The 21,840-nt window shown below is 63.5% G+C and overlaps 2 protein-coding genes across 3 annotated transcripts; one reads left to right on the top strand and one right to left on the bottom strand.

The window, feature by feature from the left end:
* Positions 1-166: 166 nt before the first annotated feature.
* On the bottom strand, positions 167-13,463 carry GYS1 (glycogen synthase 1). Of its 2 annotated transcripts, none has more exons than XM_030474362.1 (17): positions 13,405-13,463; positions 12,503-12,625; positions 11,275-11,456; positions 9,013-9,204; positions 8,039-8,224; positions 6,911-7,055; positions 5,916-6,033; positions 4,605-4,725; positions 4,029-4,135; positions 3,595-3,654; positions 3,401-3,479; positions 3,192-3,305; positions 2,781-2,907; positions 2,594-2,689; positions 1,533-1,696; positions 1,360-1,440; positions 167-733 (listed from the first exon to the last, which is right to left on the bottom strand). In XM_030474362.1, exons 2-17 carry the CDS (start codon positions 12,618-12,620, stop codon positions 557-559), a joined length of 2,067 nt encoding a protein of 688 aa, XP_030330222.1. In that variant the 5' UTR covers positions 12,621-12,625; positions 13,405-13,463; the 3' UTR covers positions 167-556. The 2 variants fall into 2 exon arrangements, with proteins under 2 accessions (XP_030330222.1, XP_030330223.1); XM_030474363.1 differs by having other exon boundaries at positions 1,533-1,610.
* A 917-nt stretch (positions 13,464-14,380) lies between these two features.
* RUVBL2 (RuvB like AAA ATPase 2) lies at positions 14,381-21,830 on the top strand. Its single transcript, XM_030474365.1, has 12 exons — positions 14,381-14,477; positions 14,566-14,614; positions 15,479-15,534; positions 15,637-15,778; positions 15,917-16,046; positions 16,208-16,274; positions 16,848-16,996; positions 18,522-18,615; positions 18,860-18,983; positions 19,749-19,843; positions 21,198-21,316; positions 21,671-21,830. The coding sequence occupies exons 1-12, from the start codon at positions 14,466-14,468 to the stop codon at positions 21,828-21,830; spliced, it is 1,197 nt and encodes a 398-aa protein (XP_030330225.1). The 5' UTR covers positions 14,381-14,465.
* Positions 21,831-21,840: the final 10 nt, after the last annotated feature.

The raw sequence follows: 21,840 nt of genomic DNA, 5'->3' as shown, positions 1-21,840 counted from the left end.
GTCCCCTAAAGCACCCCACATTGGGGGAGCCCCAAAACAGCCCCTTAAGTGGGACACCCCCTTAAAACCAACCCACTATGGGGCCCCCCCCCAACCAGCCCCACGCTTAGGGGGTGGGGGGGACCCTAAAATCACACACACCCCCCCCATGGACCCAGTCATTGGGGTGGGTGTGAAGCACCTTTATTATCCATGTGCCGGGGGGGGACGGACGGATGTGGGGTCCCCCCCGGACCCACACTTGGGGGGTGGAGTGTGTGTGTGTGTGTGTGGGGCTGCCCCATATCCCCCCCCCCCTTTGCGATATGGGGCCCCCCATTTTTCTGTGGGGCTGAGCCCAGGCACTGTGAAGGCATTGAGGTGATGGGGGGGGGATATAGGGCACCCCAAAACCCCTCCATGTCTGTGGGGCTGAGCCTGAGCGAGCGCTGTGGGGCTGATAGAGGGGGGTGCGCCCCAAACACACCCCCCCCCCCCCCCGCCCTGTAATGGTATGATCCAAGTGTTGAAGCACACTTGCCATTGGGCTGTTCCACGCGGGGCAGGGATGGGGGGGTCAGTTCCTGGTGGGGAGCCCGGGGGGGCTCGGGGGGCGCCGGATGTTGACTCGGTCCTTGGCGGCTTCTTCCTCCTCGTCGTAACGTTCGTCCTCCTCGTCACTGTGCCGGGGGCTGGAGAGGCGGGAGAGGGCCGGGGACGGGGGCACCGAGGCCGGGCGCGGGTACCGGAAACCCTGCAAAGGGGGGGGGAGACGGGGAAGTGGGGGGGAAACGGGGGTCGGGGGGGGCCGATGTGCTGCATGGGGAGATGGGGACGTGGGGCCATGGGGATGTGGGGCCATGGGGATGTGGGGATATGGGATATGGGGATGTGGGGACATGGGGATCCAGGGATGTGGGGATATGGGGATATGGGGATATGGGGATATAGGATATGGAAACGTGGTGGTATCAGGATGTGGAGATATGAGGATGTGGAGATATGGGGACATGGGGATATGGGGATACAGGGATATGGGACATGGGGGTACGGGATACAGGGATATGGGGATGTGGGGATATGGGATATGGGGACATGGGTCATGGGATATGGGGATACGGGGATATGGGGACATGGGATACGGGGATATGGGGACACAGGTCATGAGATATGGGGATGTGGGGACATGGGATAACAGGATACGGGGATATGGGCACATGGGTTATGGGATATGGGGATATGGGGACGTGGGGGTATGGGATATGGGGATATGGGGACATGGGATATGGGGATATGGGGACATGGGGGTATGGGATATGGGGATATGGGATATGGGGATATGGGGACATGGGATATGGGGATATGGGGACAGGGACTCACGGCTGCAGCCTCGGGGGGGTCGTAGGTGAAGTTCTCAGGGAAGGCCTTGGCCAGCGCCATGCGCCGGGCGAAGGTGTAATACTGGGGAGGGGAAGGGGGGGGGCACAAAGTTGGGGGTCAGGCACCCCCAACCACCCCCCCAGCCCCCCCCGGAGGCCCCCCCCCCCGCTCACCCTGCCCAGGTACTTCCAGTCGAGCAGGTCGGAGAGGCGCTCGGTGCGGTTGCGCTGCACGATGCGCTGCCGCCGGCTCTGCTGGCAGAAGCCGTACAGGAACGCCGTGAGCTGCGCGCACGACTCCTCCGGAGCCCGGAACCGCCGGTCCACGATGTAGATCCCTACGGGAGCACCGCGAGGGACGCCGGGGTGTGGGGACACAGAGCACCAAGGGACCGCGCACCCGCAGACGCGAGCGGCTGAGAGCCAGGGGCACAGAGAGCCAGAGGGCAAGGAGCAAGGACACGGGGAGCCAAGTGCACAAGGACACAAGGACACAGGGACCGGAGAGCCAAGGACCCAAGGGGGCAGGGAGCTGGGACACAGGGACCCAAGGACACGGGGACCCAAGGACCGGGGACCCAAGGACACAGGGACCAGGGGCCCAAGGACACGGGGACCAGGGACCCAAGGACACAGGGACCAGGGACCCAAGGACCAGGGGACCCAAGGACATGAGAACCAGGGACCCAAGGACCAGGGGACCCAAGGACATGAGGACCAGGGACCCAAGGACCAGGGACCTGAGGACACAGGGACCCAAGGATACGGGGACCCAAGAACATGGGGACCAGGCACCCAAGGACCAGGGACCCAAGGACACAGGGACCAGGGACCCAAGGACCAGGGGACCAGGGACCCAAGGACCAGGGGACCAGGGACCCAAGGACACAGGGACCAGGGACCCAAGGACACGGGGACCCAAGGACACGGGGACCAGGGACCCAAGGACACAGGGACCAGGGACCCAAGGACACGGGGACCCAAGGACACGGGGACCAGGGACCCAAGGACACGGGGACCAGGGACCCAGGGATATGGGGACCCAAGGACTCGGGGACCCAAGTGGACAAAGACCCAGAGACCCAAGGACCAAGGATCCAGGGACCCAGCGAGCAGGGACCGAAGGACCCATGGACTGGGGAGCCAAGGATCTAAGAGGGCAGGGATCCAGACACCCAAGCACCCAGGGTCCCCCCTCCCACGTCCCCAGGGTCCCCCCACGTCCCCGCACTGACCATAGGCCGAGGGGTCTGCGATGTGCTCCTCCATGAAGCACCCGAAGCCCGAGAGGTTGGTGGAGACGCTGGGGATGCCCATGACCGTGCACTCAGCTTGGAGCAGAAAAGGGGGGGTCAAAGCGGGGTCCTCAGGTGCCTTTGGGGGGGCCGGGGCTTTGGGGACACCCCCCCAATGGGTTCTTACCTGGGGTGTACCCCCAGGGCTCGTAGTAGGAGGGGAAGACCCCCAAGTGACAGCCCCGCACGAACTCCTCGTAGTCCACGGGCAGGAGGGGGCTGGTGGAGGACAGGAACTCGGGGTGGAAAATGATCTGGGGGGGCAAAACGCAGCATAGGGAGCCCCCAAATCACACCTGGGAGCCCCAAAATCACATCCCAGGACCCCAAAACCCCACCCCAAGACCCTCAAATCCATCCTTTGAGCTCAAAATCCCACCCCAGGACCCCAAAATGCCCCCCATGGACCCCAACATCTCACCCTGGAAGCCCAAAATCCAACCTGGGACCCCCCAAAGCACCCCTAAACCCCCCTAAATCTCACCCGCCCATATCGCTGTGCCCCCCCCCATGTCATTGCCACCCCCCCCAGCGTCACCTTGACCCTGTCGTTGCTGCTGTTGAAGAGCCCGATGCGCCGGATCGTGGTCAGGATGGGATCGGTGGCATCGTCCAACATGTTGTGGGTGCACACGGGGGGGAAGGATTGACGCTGGGGGGGGACACACACAGAGAAAGGGGGGGCCCCAAGGTCCGGTTGTAGCCAGGCCCCCCCATATCCCCCACCCGCTGCCCCTGGGGCCGTACCTGGGTGGCAAAGATGGCTCGTTTCATCATGGTGAAGTCCTCCCGGTCCAGCATCTTGTTCATGTCCGGGAGATTCCCACTGGGAATGATGGCAATGGGGGGGGGCAGGGTCAAATTTGGGATGGGGGGGTTGGAAAACGGCATTGGGGGGGGTCAATCCCAGTGTCCAAGGGGGGATTTAGGGGGTTCCTCACACCAGCAGCGACTCGTAGAGCTTCTTCCCAAACTTCTCCTTCACGGTGTTGGCCGTGTCCCTGTGGGAATGGGGGGGGGGAAGGAAATGGGGGGTCAGATGGGTCCTGGGGGGGGGTTTGGGGTCCCCAAGGGCTGTTTTGGGGGTCCTGGGGCGGGTTTTGGGGGTCCCGGGGTGGGTTTTGAGGTCCCAGGGGGAGTTTTGGGGTCCAGGGGGGGGTTTTGGGGTCCCAGGGTGGGTTTTGGGGTCCCGGGGAGGTTTTGGGGTCCCGGGGGGGGTTTGGGGGTCCTGGGGCGGGTTTTGGGGTTCCAGGGGGGGTTTTGGGGTCCCGGGGGGGTTTTGGGAGTCCCGGGGGGGTTTTGGGGTCCCGGGGTGGGTTTTGGGGGTCCCGGGGGGGGGGGGTTTGGGGTCCTGGGGTGGGTTTTGGGGTCCCACCAGAGCTGCTTGCGCACGGCCTGGCCCTTGAGCGACTCCACGTTGAAGTTGTTGGTGCGGGCCGGCATGATGAAGAACGCCACCACCGTCACCTCGCTGCCGTTCACCTGCGCCACAACGGGGTCCCCGGTGTCCCCCAGGGCCCCCCAGCGCCCCCCAGCGCCCCCCAGTGTCCCCCCGGCCCCCATTAAGCCCCATGTCCCCCCATGTCCCCCAATGTCCCTCCACGTGCTCCCTTCTCCTGTCCCCATCCCGCGTCCCCCCATGTCTTCCCCTTGCCCCCATGTCCCACAACCCGGCCCCACGGCCCGACCCCACGGCCCAGCCCCACAACCCAGCCCCACGGCCCGGCCCCACGGCCCAGCCCCACGGCCCAGCCCCACAACCCGGCCCCACGGCCCGGCCCCACAACCCAGCCCCACGGCCCAGCCCCACGGCCCGGCCCCACGGCCCAGCCCCACAACCCAGCCCCACGGCCCGGCCCCACGGCCCAGCCCCACGGCCCGGCCCCACAGCCCGGCCCCACAACCCAGCCCCACGGCCCGGCCCCACGGCCCAGCCCCACGGCCCGGGCACCCTCAGCAGGTAGTTGAGCCGCGCCAGCGCCTCCAGGAAGATGTCTGCTCCCTTGTTGGAGAACTCGTAGCGCCCCGCGATGAAGAAGAAAAGGGTCTTGTCCAGGTCGAAATCCAGGTGCCTTCGGGGACCCCGACACTTGGGGGGGGCCCCATGGCCCCAAATCCCCCCCAATGGCCCCAAACCCCCCCAATGGCCCCAAATCCCCCCCAATGGCCCCAAACCCTTCCCCAATGGCCCCAAATCCCCCCCATTGGCCCCAAACCCCCCCAATGGCCCCAAATCCCCCCCAATGGCCCCAAACCCTTCCCCAATGGCCCCAAATCCCCCCCATTGGCCCCAAACCCCCCCAATGGCCCCAAATCCCCCCCAATGGCCCCAAACCCCCCCAATGGCCCCAAATCCCCCCCAATGGCCCCAAACCCCCCCATTGGCCCCAAATCCCCCCCAATGGCCCCAAACCCCCCCAATGGCCCCAAATCCCCCCCATTGGCCCCAAACCCCCCCATTGGCCCCAAATCCCCCCCATTGGCCCCAAATCCCCCCCAATGGCCCCAAACCCCCCCATTGGCCCCAAATCCCCCCCCAATGGCCCCAAACCCCCCCCAATGGCCCCAAATCCCCCCCAATGGCCCCAAATCCCGCCCATTGCTTCTGGCACCTCCCAATGCACCCAAACAAACAGCTCGACTCCCCCCACCTCCAGAGCACCCCAAAAGCAGTTGGGGGGGAAAAAGGCTCTGAGACACCCCAAAACAACCTGAGACCCCCCTTTGGATCCCCCCCAACCCTTTTGGTCCCCCCAAATCCTTTGGTTCCCCCCAAACCCCTTTGGACACCCCAACCTCTTTGGTCCCCCCCAACCTCTTTGGTCCCCCCCAAACCCCTTTGGCCCCCCCAACCCCTTTGGCCCCCCCAACCCCTTTGGCCCCCCCAAACCCCTTTGGCCCCCCCAAACCCATTGGCCCCCCCCAAACCCATTGGCCTCCCCCAACCTCTTTGGTCCCCCCCAACACCTTTGGTCCCCCCAAACCCATTGCCCCCCCCAACCTCTTTGGTCCCCCCCAACCTCCTTGGTCCCCCCCAACCCCTTTGGCCCCCCCAAACCCATTGCCCCCCCCAACCTCTTTGGTTCCCCCCAACACCTTTGGCCCCCCAAACCCCTTTGACCCTTCCCAACCCCTTTGTACCCCCCAACCCCCTTTGTACCCCCCTCAACCTCATGGGTCCCACCTAAACCCTTGGGTCATACCCAACAACGCGGGTCCCCCCCAAACCTTTGGGGCCCCCCCAGCCCCCCGCCGCACTGACCCATAGAAGTGCCCCCGCACGAACTCCTGCACCCGCGCCTTGCTCTGAGCGTGCAGGTTCTGGAACTCGTGCATGGCCGAGAACTTGCGCACGTTCAGCCCGTTGGGGGTCACCAGGTCTGGGGGGGGGGACACCCCCAAACTGCTGGGACCCTCCTGGGGCTCTTTTGGGGGGTCTTTTTGGGGTCTTCTGGGGCCCTTTTGGGATCCCCCTGCAGCCTCCTGTGGGTCCCTGGGTGCTTCTATGGGTCCCTGCGTGCTTTTGGGGCCCCCTGGCTCCTTCTAAGGGCTCCCTATGGGAGTGATTTGGGTGCCCCCCAGGGATGTTGGGGTCCCTGTGGGGTCCTGGCGTCCCCCCATGGGGGTTTTGGGGCCCCTGGATCAATGTTAGGCTCCCCCCATGGCAATGTGGGGGTTCCCTGTGGGTTATCAGGGCCCCTGTATCAATGTTGGGGTCCCCTGTGGGCTCTTTCTGTGCTTCCTGAAGGCGCTGAGACCCCCCCAGGGATATCAGAGCCCCCCTATAGGAGCGCTGCTGCCCCTATGGCAACATTGGGGTCCCCCCATCGCTCCCTATGGAGCTGTGTCGACATCTGGCTCCCCCCAGGGGGATTAGGGGGGTCCCTGTGTCAATGTTGGGGTCCCTCTGGGGGCTCTTTATGTGCTGGAGCCCCCCTGGGGCGTGTTGGGGTCCCCCCATAGGGATTATCAGGGCCCCCCTATGGCAATGTCAGGGTGCCCTGTGCGTTATTGGGGTCCCTGTATCAATGTTGGGGTCCCCTGTGGGGTATTGGGGTCCCCGGGGGGTCTTCCTGTGTCTCCTGAGGGTGCTGAGGCCCCCCCCCAGGGACATCAGGGCTCCCCTATGGGGGTGCTGCTGCCCCTATGACAACACTGGGGTGCCTTTGGGGGCTCTTTACGTGCCGAGACCCCCCCATAGGGGGTTCTGGGGCCCCTCCCATGGCAATGTCGGGGTCCCCCCCCCCCAGCACCCACCGGGTTTGCGCTTGAGGAGGTGCTCGGCCTCGGCGGCGGTGACGTGGGACACGGTGGTGAGGACGTGGGCGCAGTGCGCGGCCGCGCGCTCCAGGCAGTACCGGTGGTAGATCTGCCGCTCGCCCGCCTCCTTGTCCACGTCGAACTGCGGCGGGGGGCGGGCTGGGACCCACAAGTGCCCCCCCGGACCCACAAGTGCCCCCCCGGACCCACAAGTGCCCCCCTGGACCCACAGAGGCCTACAGGCCAAGGCTGCCCTCCCCACCCGGTCCGTCCCTCTTTGTGGTCCCCCACATGGGTTTTGCCCCAGCAAGGTCCGTCCCTCACAGTGTCCCCCCCCAGAGCTGACTTCCCCCTCTTTGGGTTCCCCACATATGAGGTTCTCCCCATACATTTCACTGCCCCCCCACCCCCCATTATCCCACCTCTCCCCATATCCCCCCCCCCATGTCCATCCCTCCCCAGCTCCCCCCACCCCACCTCCCTCTCCCTTAGTTCCCCCCACTTTAGGTTCCTCCCACCCCAAATCCCCCCCCTCTGTGTCTCCCCATGTCCCCCATGTCCATCCCTGCCCAGCTCCCCCCATTCCCACGTCCCTTCTCCCTCACTTCCCCCCCACTTTCCGTCCCCCTCTATGTCCCCATATCCCCATATCCCACACCCCACATCCTAGGCCCCACACCCCATATCCTACACCCCATATCCCACACCCCATATCCCACATCCCACACCCTCTATCTCAAACCCCATATTGTATACCCCATATCCCATACCCCCCACCGCACATCCCATACCCCATATACCCCACACCCCATATCCCATACTCCACATCTCATACCCCATACCCCACACCCCATATTCCACACCCCATATACCCCATATCCCATACCCTATATCTCACATCCCACACCCCACATCCCATACCCTATACCCCATATCCCATACACCCCATATCCCATACCCCACACGCCATGCTCCATATCTCATATCCCACACCCCATATGCCAAACCCCACACCCCATATCCCATATACCCCACATCCCACACCCCACATCCTATATCCTATATATCTGATATCCCACACCCCATATACCCCACACCCCACCCCCCCCGCGGCGCGGGGCTCACGCTGTGCAGGTTGTTGTAGAAGTCGACGCTGCCGGCGCAGAGGTAGCGGCCCAGCAGCGTGGCGTGCGTGGTGAAGATGGTGGCGACCGGCAGGCGCCGCGCGCGGCTCAGCACCAGCCCCAGCCCCGACAGCCACTCGTGGAAGTGCCCCACGATGAACGGGCGCTCCTCGCTCTGCGCCGCGAACTGCGGGGACCCCCCGGGGCTGCTCACAGGGGGCCGGGGGGGCTGAGCCCCAAACGGGGCTCCTATGGGGGGGGTCTGGTCCTCCAAGGTGGAGCTCAGCCCCAAAGGGGGCTCCTATGGAGGGGGCTGGTCCTCAAAGGGGGCCCTGGGGGGGCTGAGACCCAAACGGGGCTCCTATGGGGGGGGCTGAGCCCCAAAGGGGGCCCTGGGGGGGCTGAGACCCAAACGGCGCTCCTATGGGGGGGGTCTGGTCCTCCAAGGGGGAGCTCAGCCCCAAAGGGGGCTCCTATGGGGGGGGCTCAGCCCCAAATGGGGCCCTGGGGGGGGTCTGGTCCTCAAAGGGGGCTCCTATGGGGGGGGGCTGGTCCTCAAAGGGGGAGCTCAGCCCCAAAGGGGGCTCCTATGGGGGGTCTGGTCCTCAAAGGGGGCTCCTATGGGGGGGGCTGAGCCCCAAAGGGGGCTCCTATGGGGGGGGCTGAGCCCCAAAGGGGGCTCCTATGGGGGGGAGCTCAGCCCCAAAGGGGGCTCCTATGGGGGGGGCCTGAGCTCCAAAGGGGGCTCCTATGGGGGGGCTGGTCCTCAAAGGGGGCTCCTATGGGGGGGGCTGAGCCCCAAAGAAACTGCCCAAACAGCCCCAAATCCCCACTGGGAACCCCAAACCTCCCCCCAAAACCCTTCATAGCCCCCCCAAACAGCCCCAAAAGCCCACTGGGGACCCCCAAAACCCCCCCCTCAGCCCCCAAACCCCCTCGGGGACCCCCGCACCCCTCGGGGAGCCCCGCGCCCACCTCGCCGAGGAACCAGGCGACGAGGAAGCCGAAGAGGACGGCGTCGTTGGCCTCGCGGTCGTACCAGGGCACCCCGATGGCGCAGCTCTCCCACAGCTCCCCCTTCCAGCGCTCCAGGCTCCAGGCCGTGGCCCCCACGTCCAGGAGCACCACGGCCGGGCTGCCCTCGATGAGCCAGCGCCCGAAGTGCACCTGCACCCCCAAAACAGGCCCCCTGGAGCAGCAGCCACCCCCAAACAGCCATCCCCAAAGGGGTACCCACAGCCCTCAGCACCCATCTATAGGGGTCGCTTTGGCATCCTGCATCCCTAAACTGGTACCTAAAAGCACCTCAGCATCCGTAAATGGGGTCTCTTTAGCATCCTGCATCCCTAAAGTGGTACTTAACAGCCCTCAGCATCCCTAAATGGGATCCCTTCCATCATCCTGCATCCCTAAAGTGGTACTCGAAGCTCTCAGCATCCACCAATGGGGTTTCCTTTGGCATCCTACATCCCTAAACTGGTACCCAAGAGCTCTCAGCATCCATCAATGGGGCTCCCTCCATCATCCTGCATCCCCAAAGTGGTACCCAAAGCCCTCAGCATCCATCAATGGGGTCCCTTTAGCATCCTGCATCCCTAAACTGGTACCCAAGAGCGCCCAGCATCCCTAAATGGGATCCCTTCCATCATCCTGCATCCCTAAAGTGGTACCCAAGAGCCCTCAGCATCCATCAATGGGGTCCTCTCCATTATCCTGCATCCCTAAAGTGGTACCCAAGAGCCTTCAGCATCCCTAAATGGGGTTCTCTCCATCATCCTGTATCCCCAAAGTGGTACCCAAAGCTCTCAGGATCCATCAATGGGGTCCCTTTAACATCCTGCATCCCCAAAGTGGTACCTAAGAGCCCTCAGCATCCCTAAATGGGGTTCTCTCCACCATCCTGCATCCCTAAAGTGGTACCCAAAGCCTGCAGCATCCTCAAATGTCCCCCATGGGGTTCCCTTTGTCCCCCTGCATCCTTAAAGTGGTACCTAAAAGCCCTCGGCATCCTTAAATGGGTTAAATGTCCCCAAAACATGTGAAATAGCCCCAAAACTAAGTGAAATCTCCCCAAAACTGGGTGAAATAAGCCCCAAATTGGGTAAAACAAGCCCAAAAATGGGACTAACATCTCCGAAATCGGCAAAATAACCTCAAAAATGGTGAAATAGCCCCCGAAACAGGTTAATACGGCCCAAAATGGGTGAAACAGCTCCAGAAAGAGGTGAAATAGCCCCAAAAATGGGATCAAACTCCCCAAAGAGGATGAAATGTCCCCAAAAAAGGGTGAAATAAGCCCCAAAATGGGTAAAATAGCCCCAAAATGAGTGAAATAAGCCCCAAACGGGGCCGATGTGTGTCCCCCCCCCCAGGCCCCAGCCCCTGCTTTGGGGGGGGGAGGGGAAGCCGTGACCTTTCCCGACATTCCCGGTAACGGGAGCTGGGGGCGGGGGGGGCTAAAAATAGCCCCCACGTGGGGGGGGGGGAGGGCGGCAGCACCCAGAGAGGGGGGGTGGGCCCGTGGGTGCCCCCCCTCGCCATGGAAGGGCACCCATAGGTGCTGGTGGTGCTGTGGGTGCCCCCAGAGCCCCCTCCATTGCCCATGGGTGTCACCGCTCTGTGGGTGCTCTTACCCTATGGCTGCCCCCCAGTCTGTGGGTCCTGCCTCGCCCTATGCCTGCCCCACACTATTCGGGTCCCCGCTCACCCTATGGCTGCCCCACAGCCTATGGGTCCCCCCATGGGTCCCATGCTATAGATCCCCCCAGTCTATGGGTCCTTCCTCACTCTATGGCTGCCCCACACTCTATGGGCTCCCGCTCATGCTATGGGGTCCCCCCAGTCTGTGGGACCCCCTTGCCCTATGGCTGCCCCATACTCTATGGGCCCCCCTAGTCTATGGGTCTCCCCTTGCACTATGACTGCACCCGAGCCTATGGGTCCTCCCCAGCCTATGGGTCCCCCCTTGCCCTATGGCTGCCCCACATTCTATGGGCTCCCCCATGGGTCCCACCCTATCAGTCCCCACACTCTATGGGTCCTCCCATCCATGAGTCCCCCCCTCACCCTATGGCTGCCCCACACTCTATGGGTCCCCCTTTGCCCTATGACTGCTCCCCAATCTATGGGTCCCCCCCAATCTATGGGTCCCCCCTCGCCCTATGGCTGCCCCACACTCTATGGGTCCCCCCTCGCCCTCTGGCTGCCCCCCAGCCTATGGGTCGCGGGGGCACCCACCTTGCAGCCCTGCGCGTTCATGGCGGCCAGGGTGCGGCGCAGGGCGGGCTGCGGCGGCTCCAGCAGCTCCACCTGGGTGCGGACGCTGCTCTCCACGTAGGGCCCCACCAGCACGTAGCTCTCGCCCCACTCATCCGCCGTCACCCGCGCCTTGGTCTGCAGCACCGTGTAAATGCCTCCCACTGCGCGCAGCGGGACATGGGGGCCGCCATGAGCCCACGGTGCACTGGGGGCCGCCATGATCCCACAATGCAACGGGGGCGGCCATGGGGTGACAGTGGACTGGGGGCCGCCATGATCCCACAATGCAACAGGGGCGGCCATGGGGTGACAGTGCAGTGGGGGCCGCCATGATCCCACAATGCAATAGGGGAGGCCGTTAGCCTATAGTAAAGTAGGGGTCGCCATGATCCCACAGTGCACTGGGGGCCGCCATGATCCCACAATGCAACGGGGGCGGCCATCAGATGACTGCACTGGGGGCGGCCATGATCCCAGAATGCATTAGGGGAGGCCAATGGCGTACAGTACACCAGGGGTCGCCATGATCCCACAATGCAATGGGAACTCCCATGAGACTGAGTACACTGCAAGCCGCCATGATCCCCCAATGCATCGGGGCACACGGTGTCGCACAGTGCACTGCGGGCGGCCATGATCCCACAATGCAACAGGGGTGGCCATTAGCCTACAATGTACTGGGGGCCGCCATGTTACCACAATGGACCGGGGCACATGGTGTCACAACGTGCACAGGGGGCAGCCATGTCCCCACAATGCACTGGGGGTGGCCATTACCCTACAGTGCACAGGGGGCAGCCATGTCCCCACAATGCTCTGGGGGCGGCCATTAGCCTACAGTGCACTGGGGGCAGCCATGATCCCACAATGCACTGGGGCCTCATCCAACCAGGTCATTAGGCCTCAGAGTATCCCATGATGCACCGGCGCCTGGACCAATCCACACTGCCTGGAGGGTCGGGGGGGGGGAATACCCCACAATGCCCCGGGGCGCCCCCCCATCTATCCCAGAGTCCTCTGGGGGGGCTCTGGCCCCTCCCCTCAGTGCAAGGCATGATGGGATAGCCTGGACCCCCAGGGAGGGGGTTTGGGGGGGTCCCATAGGGTCCTATGGGGGGGTCCTGCGGGGGGGTCAGGGGTCAGGGCGGGTTTTGGGGTACCCCGCTGGGCCCAGAGGCGGGTCCTGGGGGGGTTTGGGGGCGCTCACCCTTGTTGGCCACCTCCCAGGCCACCTCGAAGAGGACGACGTTCTCGGGGGCGCCGGAGCCCCCCCACTCCTCCAGCCCCGGCAGGGAGCTCACCGAGACGCTGCGGGACAGCGGCATCGCGCCTGCGCCGCCAGGGGGGTCACCCGTGCGCCCCAAACCCGGCACCCACAGACCCCCCGGCACCCCCATAGAGCCCCCCAGCACCCACAGAGACCCCCACCACCCACACAGACACCCCCAGCACCCCCATAGAGCCCCAAAACCCCCCCAACACCCCCTATAGAGCCCAATAACCCCCCCAGCACCCACATAGACCCCAATAACCCCTCAATACCCCCTGTAGAACCCCCCTGGACCCCAAAGCCCCTCCAACACCCCCTATAGACCCCCCGGACCCAAATAACCCCCCAAACAACCCCTATAGACCCCAATAACCCCTCCCAACACCCCACATGGACCCCAAAGCCCCCCCTAGCACCCCCTATAGACCCCCCTGGACCCAAATAACCCCCCAGACAACCCCTATAGATCCTAGTAACCCCCCCAACACCCCCTATCAACCCCCCTGGACCTCCAAACCCCCCCTATAGACCCCGATAACCCCCCCAGCACCCCCTATAGACCCCCCTGGACCCCAATAACCCCCTCCCAGGACCCCCCAAACCCCTCCTTCCTTATCTCCCCCCCCAGAGTGGATTTCAACCCCCTCCCCTCCCATTGGACCCCCCCCAAACCCCCTTCCCCCCCCCCCCCAGCACCCATGGGTGCCCCCTAGGTCATACCCCCCCCCCCAGCAGGGCCCCCGGGGTCTCCCCCTCCCGTTTGGGGGGTCCCGGGGGGGGTCCCGGGTTCTTGGGGGGGTCTCGGGGGGTCCCATCGCTCCCCCCCCCCCCCCGCTCACCTCCCCGCGCTCCCGCAGCCGATCGCGCACTGACCCCTCCCGGCCCCCGTCGCCCCTCAGGCCCCGCCCCCTCCGCCCTGGCCCCGCCCCCTCCCGCCGCTGATTGGACGAGGCGAGGCCGGGGGGGGGAGAGGACGGGAGGGGGGGCCCGGGAGGGGAGGGGGTGAGGCTTAAAGGGGCGAGGGGAGGCTTAAAGGGGCAATGGGGGGCCCACAATTTGGGGGGGGCCGAATTGGCTCCGCCCACTGTGGGGGAGGGGATTGGGGCTGGCTATGGGGCACAGGCTTGGCTATAGGGCAGCTATGGGGCAGTCTGTGTGGCTGAGGGGTATCTATGGGGCAGACTGGGGCTATGGGGCAGCTCTGGGGCTGGCTATGGGGCACAAGCTAGGCTACAGGGCAGCTATGGGGCAGCCTATGGGGCTGAGGCGTATTTATCAGGCAGACTGGGGCTATGGGGCAGCTCTGGGGCTGGCTAGGGGGCAGCCTATGGGGCTGTGGAATATCTATGGGGCTGCGGAGTATCTATGGGGCAGCTCTGGAGCCAGCTGGGTCTATGGGGCAGCTTTGGGTCTGGCTATGGGGCACCCAATGGGGCTGTGGACTATCTATGGGGCACCCAATGGGGCTGTGGAGTATCTATGGGGCACCCTATGGGGCTGTGGACTATCTATGGGGCACCCAATGGGGCTGTGGAGTATCTATGGGGCACCCTATGGGGCTCTGGAGTATCTATGGGGCAGCTCTGGGGCCAGCTGGGCCTATGGGGCAGCTTTGGGTCTGGCTATGGGGCACCCTATGGTGCTGTGGACTATCTATGGGGCACCCTATGGTGCTGTGGACTATCTATGGGGCAGCTCCGGGGCGCACAACCCGTTCCTATGGGGCAATCCCCGTCCTTCCCCTCCCTTGGAGGACCGCGCACCATCGAGACGCGCCGCCAGAGCGGCCTCCCCGTAAGCCCCGCTCCCTTTTTTCCCACCCCTCCCCTCTCCTCCCTTCCGTTTCCCGCGCGGCGGCACTTCCGGCGGGCGCGCGGGCAGCGCGGGACGGGCGGGCGCCATGGCAACCGCGGTGCGGGGGGGGCCGGGCCGGGGGGGGGGGCTGAGGTTTGGGGTCCCCCCCTTTGACCCCCCTTTGACCCCCCCGTTGCCCCCCCCAGACCCCGAAGGTGCCGGAGGTTCGGGACGTGACGCGGATCGAGCGCATCGGTGGGTCCCATCGCGGCCGGGGGGGCCCCTCCTGCGCCCCCTGCGGGTCCGTCCCCCCCATTTCGGGTCCATCCTCCCCATTTGGGGTTTATCACCCCCCCATTTGGGTCTTTCCTTCCCCAATTTTGGGTCTCTCTCCCCCATTTCGGGTCTTTCCCCCCCCATTTAGGGTCTGTCCCCCCCATTTTGGGTCTATCCCGCCCATTTTGGGTCCATCCCCCCCATTCTGGGTCTGTCCCCCCCATTTTGGGTCTATTCCCCCCATTTTGGGTCCATCTCACCCATTTTGGGTTTATCCCCCCCCCACTTAGAGTTTATCCTTCTATTTTCTGTTTATCCCCCCCCATTTTAGGGCTCCCCCCCCATGTTGGGTCCTTTCTCAGCTCATTTTGGGTCTCCCCCCCCCCCCCCCCCATTTGGCTCCATCCCCTCTCATTTTGGGTCTCCCCCCCATTTTGGGTTTATCCCCCCCCATTTAGGGTCAGTCCCCCCCCATTTGGGTCTATCCTTCCATTTAGGGTCTCTTCCCCCCCGTTTTAGGTCCATCTGCCCCATTTTGGGTCTGTCCACCCCAATTTGGGGTTTATCCGCCCCATTTCGGGTCTCTTCCCCCCCATTTTGGGTCTATCCCCCCATTTTAGGTCTTTCCCCCCCCATTTTGGGTCAATCTCCCCCATTCTGGCTCCATCCCCTCACTTTAACTGTATTTTGCCTCTATTTTCCTCCATATTTCGCTCTATTTTGTGTCCATTTCGCTCCATTTTCCCTCTATTTTCTGTCCATTTCACTCCCTATTTCTCTCCCTGTTGGTGCCCCCCCCCATTTTGGGGGTGCCCCCCCCTTGCCCCCCTTTCCCCCCCCCAGGAGCCCATTCCCACATCCGCGGCCTCGGCCTCGACGACGCTTTGGAGCCGCGGCAGGTACCTCGGTGGGGCTGCACCAACCCCCTGAGAGGGGGGATCTGGGGCTCAAACCCCCCCGTGACCCCCCAAACCCCCCCGTGACCCCCCGTGCCCCCCCAGGTCTCGCAGGGCATGGTGGGGCAGCTGGCCGCCCGCCGCGCCGCCGGCGTCATCCTGGAGATGATCAAGGAGGGGAAGATCGCCGGGAGAGCCGTGCTCATCGCCGGCCAGCCCGGCACCGGCAAGACCGCCATCGCCATGGGTCCTGCCCCACTGCAACCCCCCCCCCGCCCCACTGCAATCCACCCCTGCCCCACTGCAACCCCCCCCTGCCCCACTGCAACCCCCCCCGCCCCACTGCGCGCCCCACGGCGCAGCCCTGACCCACATCCCCCCCCAGGCATGGCGCAGGCCTTGGGCGCCGACACCCCGTTCACGGCCATTGCGGGCAGCGAGATCTTCTCCCTGGAGATGAGCCGCACCGAGGCGCTGACGCAGGCGTTCCGCCGCTCCATCGGCGTGCGCATCAAGTCAGTGCCCCCCCAAACCCTTCCTGGGGGTGCCCCCCCCCTTCCTGGGGTCCCCACCCCCCTTTTGGGGTCCCCACCCCCCTTTTTGGGGTCCCCACCCCGTTCTTGGGGGTCCCTACCCCCTTTTGGGGGTCCTCATCGCTGGTTTTGGGGGGGTTTAGGGAGGAGACGGAGATCATTGAAGGGGAGGTGGTGGAGATCCAGATCGACCGGCCCGCCACCGGCACGGTGAGGGGGCGCCGCGCCCCCGGCCCCCAAATCCCTTCGGGAACCCCAAAACCTCCCTAAATCCCTTCCAGCACCCCAAAACCCCCCCTAAATCCCTTCGAGCACCCCAAAACCCCCCCTAAATCCCTTTGGGAACCCCAAAACCCCCCTAAATCCCTTCGGGAACCCCAAAACCCCCCTAAATCCCTTTGGGAACCCCAAAACCCCCCAAATCCCTTCGAGCACCCCAAAACCCCCCCTAAATCCCTTCCAGCACCCCAAAACCCCTCCTAAATCCCTTCGAGCACCCCAAAACCCACCTAAATCTCTTCAGGAACCCCAAAACCCCCCCTAAAACCCTTCCAGCAGCCCAAAACCCCTCCTAAATTGCTTCGAGCACCCCAAAACTCCCCCAAAATCCCTTCAGGAACCCCAAAACCCCCCCTTAATCCCTTCGAGCACCCCAAAAACCCCCCCCAAACCCCTCCGAGCACCCCAAAACCCCCCCTTAATCCCTTCGGGAACCCCAAAGCCCCCCCCAAACCCCTCCGAGCACCCCAAAACCCCCCCTTAATCCCTTCGGGAACCCCAAAGCCCATGTGGACCCCCCCAAAATCCATGGGGCGCCGCGCGCAGGGCACCAAGGTGGGGAAGCTGACGCTGAAGACGACGGAGATGGAAACCATTTACGACCTGGGCACCAAAATGATCGAGTCTCTCACCAAGGAGAAGGTGCAGGCGGGGTGAGTGCGGGGGCACCCCACAATGGGGGGGGGCACCCCACAATGGGGGGGGGCACCCCAAAACCGGGGTCCTGAGCGGGAAATGGAGCTGGGAATGGGAGGTAACGGGGGAACCAAGGGGCCGGAATGGGGCTGAGGGGGCTCGGAATGGGGGGGGGGACCCCAAAGTTGGGCTGTGGGGGGGGTAAATTGGGGGGTACCCCAAAATGACGCGGGAAATGGAGCCCGAAAGAAGGGGGGGGGTAAATGGGGTGGGAAAGGGTCAAATTGGGGGGAAATGGGGTGAAACAGCCCCTGAAATGGGCGGAAAAGCCCCAAAATGGGTTAAAACAGGGCAAAATGGGTTAAAAAGCCACAAAATGGGTTAAAAAAGGTGTAAAAATGGGTTAAAATGCCCCAAAATGGGTTAAAAAGCCTGAAAATGGCTTAAAAAAAGTCTAAAAATAGGTAAAAATGCCCCAAAATAGGTTAAAAAAGGTCTAAAAATGGGTTAAAGCACCCCAAAATGGGTTTAAAAGCCCCAAAATGGGTTTAAAAGCCCCCAAATGGGCTAAAAAAGGTCTAAAAATGGGTTAAAACACCCCAAAACGGGTTAAAATGGTGCAAAATGGGTTAAAAAGCCCAAAAAGGAGTTAAAAAAGGTTTAGAAATGGGTTTAAAAGCCCCCAAATGCGCTAAAAAAGGTCTAAAAATAGGTTAAAATGCCCCAGAATAGGTTAAAAAAGGTCTAAAAATGGGTTAAAGCACCCCAAAATGGGTTAAAATGGTGCAAAATGGGTTAAAAAGCCCAAAAATGGGTTAAAAAAGGTCTAAAAATGGGTTAAAATGCCCCAAAATAGGTTAAAAAAGGTCTAAAAATGGGTTAAAGCACCCCAAAATGGGTTAAAAAGCCCCAAAATGGGTTTAAAAGCCCCCAAATGGGCTAAAAAAGGTCTAAAAATGGGTTAAAACACCCCAAAACGGGTTAAAATGGTGCAAAATGGGTTAAAAAGCCCAAAAACGGGTTAAAAAAAGTCTAAAAATGGGTTAAAATGCCCCAAAATGGGTTAAAATGGTCCAAAATGAGTTTAAAAGCCTGAAAATGGGTTTAAAAAGTCTAAAAATGAGTTAAAACAGCCAAAAATAGGTTAAAAAGCCCCAAAATGAGTTAAAAAGCCCCCAAATGGCTTAAAAAAGGCCTAAAAATGGGTTAAAACCCCCCAAAAAGAGTAAAAAAGCTGCAGAAAAGGGGTCAAAATGCCCCAAAATGGGTTAAAAAGTAGCAAAATAGATGGAAAAGGGAGAACAAAGTTGGAAAACGGGCTGAAAACGGCCCAAATTGGGTCAAACCCTTGGGAATGGGGTGAAATGGGGTGAAACAGCCTCAAAGTGGGGGGAGCCCCCCTCAAACGCCGCCGTTGTGCCAAAGGGGCTTGGGGGGGGGGGGATAGGAAGGGCCCCAAAATGGGGGGGGGACCCCCAAAAGGGGGGGGGAACACCCCAAAATAGGGGGACCCCCCCAAACTGACGCCATTGCCCCCCACAGGGACGTGATCACCATCGACAAGGCGACGGGGAAGATCTCCAAGCTGGGGCGCTCCTTCACCAGGGCGCGGGACTACGACGCCATGGGCTCGCAGGTGGCGCTGTGGGGCAGGCGTGGGGCAGGCGTGGGGCGCTGTGGGGCAGCTGTGGGGCAGCCGTGGGGCAGCCGTGGGGCGCTGTGGGGCAGCTGTGGGGCAGCCATGGGGTGCTGTGGGGCAGCCGTGGGGTCTGTGGGGTGCTGTGGGGCAGCCGTGGAGCAGGGGTGGGGCAGCCATGGGGCAGCCGTGGGGCGCTGTGGGGCGCTGTGGGGCTGTGTGGGTCACCGTGCGTCCCCCCCAGACGAAGTTCGTGCAGTGCCCGGACGGGGAGCTGCAGAAGCGGAAGGAGGTGCTGCACACCGTGTCCCTGCACGAGATCGACGTCATCAACAGCCGCACGCAGGGCTTCCTCGCGCTCTTCTCGGGTACGGCCCCACGCCTGCCCCACAGCTGCGACCCACACGTGGCTCCGGGCGCCCCCCAATAGCGCCTGAGCCAGCCCAGGGCTCCCTCGTGCTCTTCTTATTGTGCCCCATAACTGCCCCACATAACCCCACATAACCCCTTTAGCCCCCCCCCCCATAGCCTGCCCCATAGCCCCGTTTAGCCCCCCCATGACCCCCCCAAATAACCCCCCTTTGCCTCCCCATTACCCCCTTCGCACCCCTATAGCCCATCTTAGCGCCCCATAGCCCGCCCTATAAGCCCCTGTTACTCCCCTTATCCCCCCCATGACCCCCTTTAGCCCCCCATATTCCCCCCCATAAGCTCCCCATAACTTGTTTTATCCCCCCATAACCATTCTCTGCACCCCCTAACCCCCCCAGGCCCCCCATTATCCCCCCAATAACCCCCTTTAGCCCCCCATAACTTCCCTTTACACCCCCATTGTCCCCCCATAACCAAGGTCCACCCCCATAACCAACCCCAGGCCCCCCATTATCCCCCCAGTAACCCCCTTTAGCCCCCCATAATTTCCCTTCAGACCCCCATTGCCCCCCTGTAACCCCCCATAACCAAGCTCTGCACCCCATAACCCCCCATAACGAACCCAGGACCCCCTTTATCCTCCTCTAGCCCCCTTTATCCCCCCATAACCCCCCTTTAGCCCCCCATTAGCCCTCATAACCCCCCTTTAGCCCCCCATGGAGCCCCCCTATAGCCCCCCATGGCCCCTCTGTGCCCCATAGGTGACACAGGGGAGATCAAGGCCGAGGTGCGGGAGCAGATCAACGCCAAAGTGGCCGAATGGCGCGAGGAGGGCAAAGCCGAAGTGATCCCCGGGGTGCGCGGGGGCAGGGGGGCAGGGGGGGCAGGGGGGCGGGGGGGCAGGGGGGCGGTGGGGCAGGGGGGTGGGGGGGTTCAATGGGGGGTCAGTAGGAGTAATAGGTTCAGTGGGGGCAAGGGGGTGCAATGGGGAGCAGTGGGGCTCAATGGGGGTTCAGTAGGACAATGGATTTAATGGGGGGCAATGGGATTCACTGGGGTGCGATGGGGGGCAGTGGGATTCAATGGGGGTCAATGGGGGGCAGTGGGATTCAATGGGGGGCAATGGGAGTCAGTGGGGGTTCAATGGGATGCACTGGGGGTTCAATGGGGCTCAGTGGGGTACAGGAGGGATTCAATGGGGGTTCAGTGGGCTTCAATGGCATGCAGTGGGGCTCAGTGGGGTGCACTGGGGTTCAGTGGGGTGCAATGGGGCTCAGTGGGGCGCAGTGGGGGCTCAGTGCGGTGTACTGGGGGTTCAATGGGGTGCAATGGGGTGCAGTTGGGTGCAGTGGGGGTTCAGTGGGTTGCAGTGGGGCGCAGTGGGGCTCACTGGGGGCGGTGGGGATTCAATGGGGGCGCAGTGGGGTGCACTGGGGCTGCAGTGGGGCTCACTGGGGGTTCAATGGGGCGCAGTGGGGCTCACTGGGGGCGCAGTGGGGCACAGTGGGGCTCACGGGGGGTTCAGTGGGGCTCACTGGGGTCTCAGTGGGGCTCACTGGGGCGCAGTGGGATGCAGTGGGGCGCAGCGGGGCGCAGTGGGGCTCACGGGGGGTTCAGTGGGGCGCAGTGGGGCTCACTGGGGGCGCAGTGGGGCTCACGGGGGGTTCAGTGGGGCGCAGTGGGGGCTCAGTGGGGTGCAGTGGGGCTCACTGGGGGCTCAGTGGGGCGCAGTGGGGCGCAGTGGGGCTCACTGTGGGCTCAGTGGGGCTCACTGGGCGCAGTGGGGCGCAGTGGGGGTTCAGTGGGGCTCACTGGGGGCGCAGTGGGGCTCAGTGGGGCGCAGTGGGGCTCAGTGGGGCTCAGTGGGGTGCAGTGGGGCTCACGGGGGGTTCAGTGGGGCGCAGTGGGGGCTCAGTGGGGTGCAGTGGGGCTCACTGGGGGCTCAGTGGGGCGCAGTGGGGCGCAGTGGGGCTCACTGTGGGCTCAGTGGGGCTCACTGGGCGCAGTGGGGCGCAGTGGGGGTTCAGTGGGGCTCACGGGGGGCGCAGTGGGGCGCAGTGGGGCTCAGTGGGGCGCAGTGGGGCTCAGTGGGGTGCAGTGGGGCTCACGGGGGGTTCAGTGGGGCGCAGTGGGGGCTCAGTGGGGTGCAGTGGGGCTCACTGGGGGCTCAGTGGGGCGCAGTGGGGCGCAGTGGGGGTGTGGTGCCGCAGGTGCTGTTCATCGACGAGGTTCACATGTTGGACATCGAGAGCTTCTCGTTCCTGAACCGCGCGCTGGAGAGCGACATGGCGCCCGTGCTCATCATGGCCACCAACCGCGGCATCACCCGGTACCGCCGCGCCCCACGGCGCCCCCTGAGCCCCCCGAGACCCACTGAGCCCCCCGCACCCCTCTGCGCCCCCCGCACCCCCCGAGACCCACTGCGGCCCCTGCACCCCCCCAACCCCACTGAGCCCCACTGAGCCCCCTGCGCCCCACTGCACCCCACTGAACCCCCCACGCCCCACTGAGCCCCCCCAGCCCCACTGCACCCCACTGTGCTCCCTGAGACCCACTGCACCCCCCCAGCCCCACTGCACCCCCCCAGCCCCACTGTGCCCCCCCAGCCCCACTGCGCCCACTGCACCCCCCCAGCCCCACTGCGCTCCCCGAGCCCCACCGAGCCCCATTGCCCCCCGAAAAGGATCAGAGGAACCAACTACCAGAGCCCCCACGGGCTCCCCATCGACCTCCTGGACCGGCTGCTCATCATCTCCACCGCGCCCTATAGCGACAAGGAGACCAAGCAGATCCTCAAGATAAGGTGGGGGGGGGCAAGCAGCCCCATAGATCCCTTGCTGTGACCCATAGATC

This window comes from Strigops habroptila, unplaced genomic scaffold (genome assembly GCF_004027225.2).
Source record: "Strigops habroptila isolate Jane unplaced genomic scaffold, bStrHab1.2.pri NW_022045584.1_ctg1, whole genome shotgun sequence".
Taxonomy (NCBI): domain Eukaryota; kingdom Metazoa; phylum Chordata; class Aves; order Psittaciformes; family Psittacidae; genus Strigops; species Strigops habroptila.
The sequence above is the reverse complement of the archived record's forward strand: the minus strand, read 5'-3'. Positions and strand labels throughout refer to the sequence as shown.

Coding starts and splice junctions, on each gene's coding strand:
- GYS1 (XM_030474362.1), bottom strand. CDS start 12,620: ATGCCGCTGTCCCGCAGCGTCTCGGTGAGCTCCCTGCCGGGGCTGGAG. Junction 3,480..3,594: donor CTCTACGAGTCGCTGCTGGT/GTGAGGAACCCC, acceptor CATCATTCCCAG/TGGGAATCTCCCGGACATGA. Junction 734..1,359: donor ACCCCCCCGAGGCTGCAGCC/GTGAGTCCCTGT, acceptor CCCCCTTTGCAG/GGTTTCCGGTACCCGCGCCC.
- RUVBL2 (XM_030474365.1), top strand. Junction 16,997..18,521: donor AAGGAGAAGGTGCAGGCGGG/GTGAGTGCGGGG, acceptor TGCCCCCCACAG/GGACGTGATCACCATCGACA. Junction 18,616..18,859: donor ACGACGCCATGGGCTCGCAG/GTGGCGCTGTGG, acceptor CGTCCCCCCCAG/ACGAAGTTCGTGCAGTGCCC.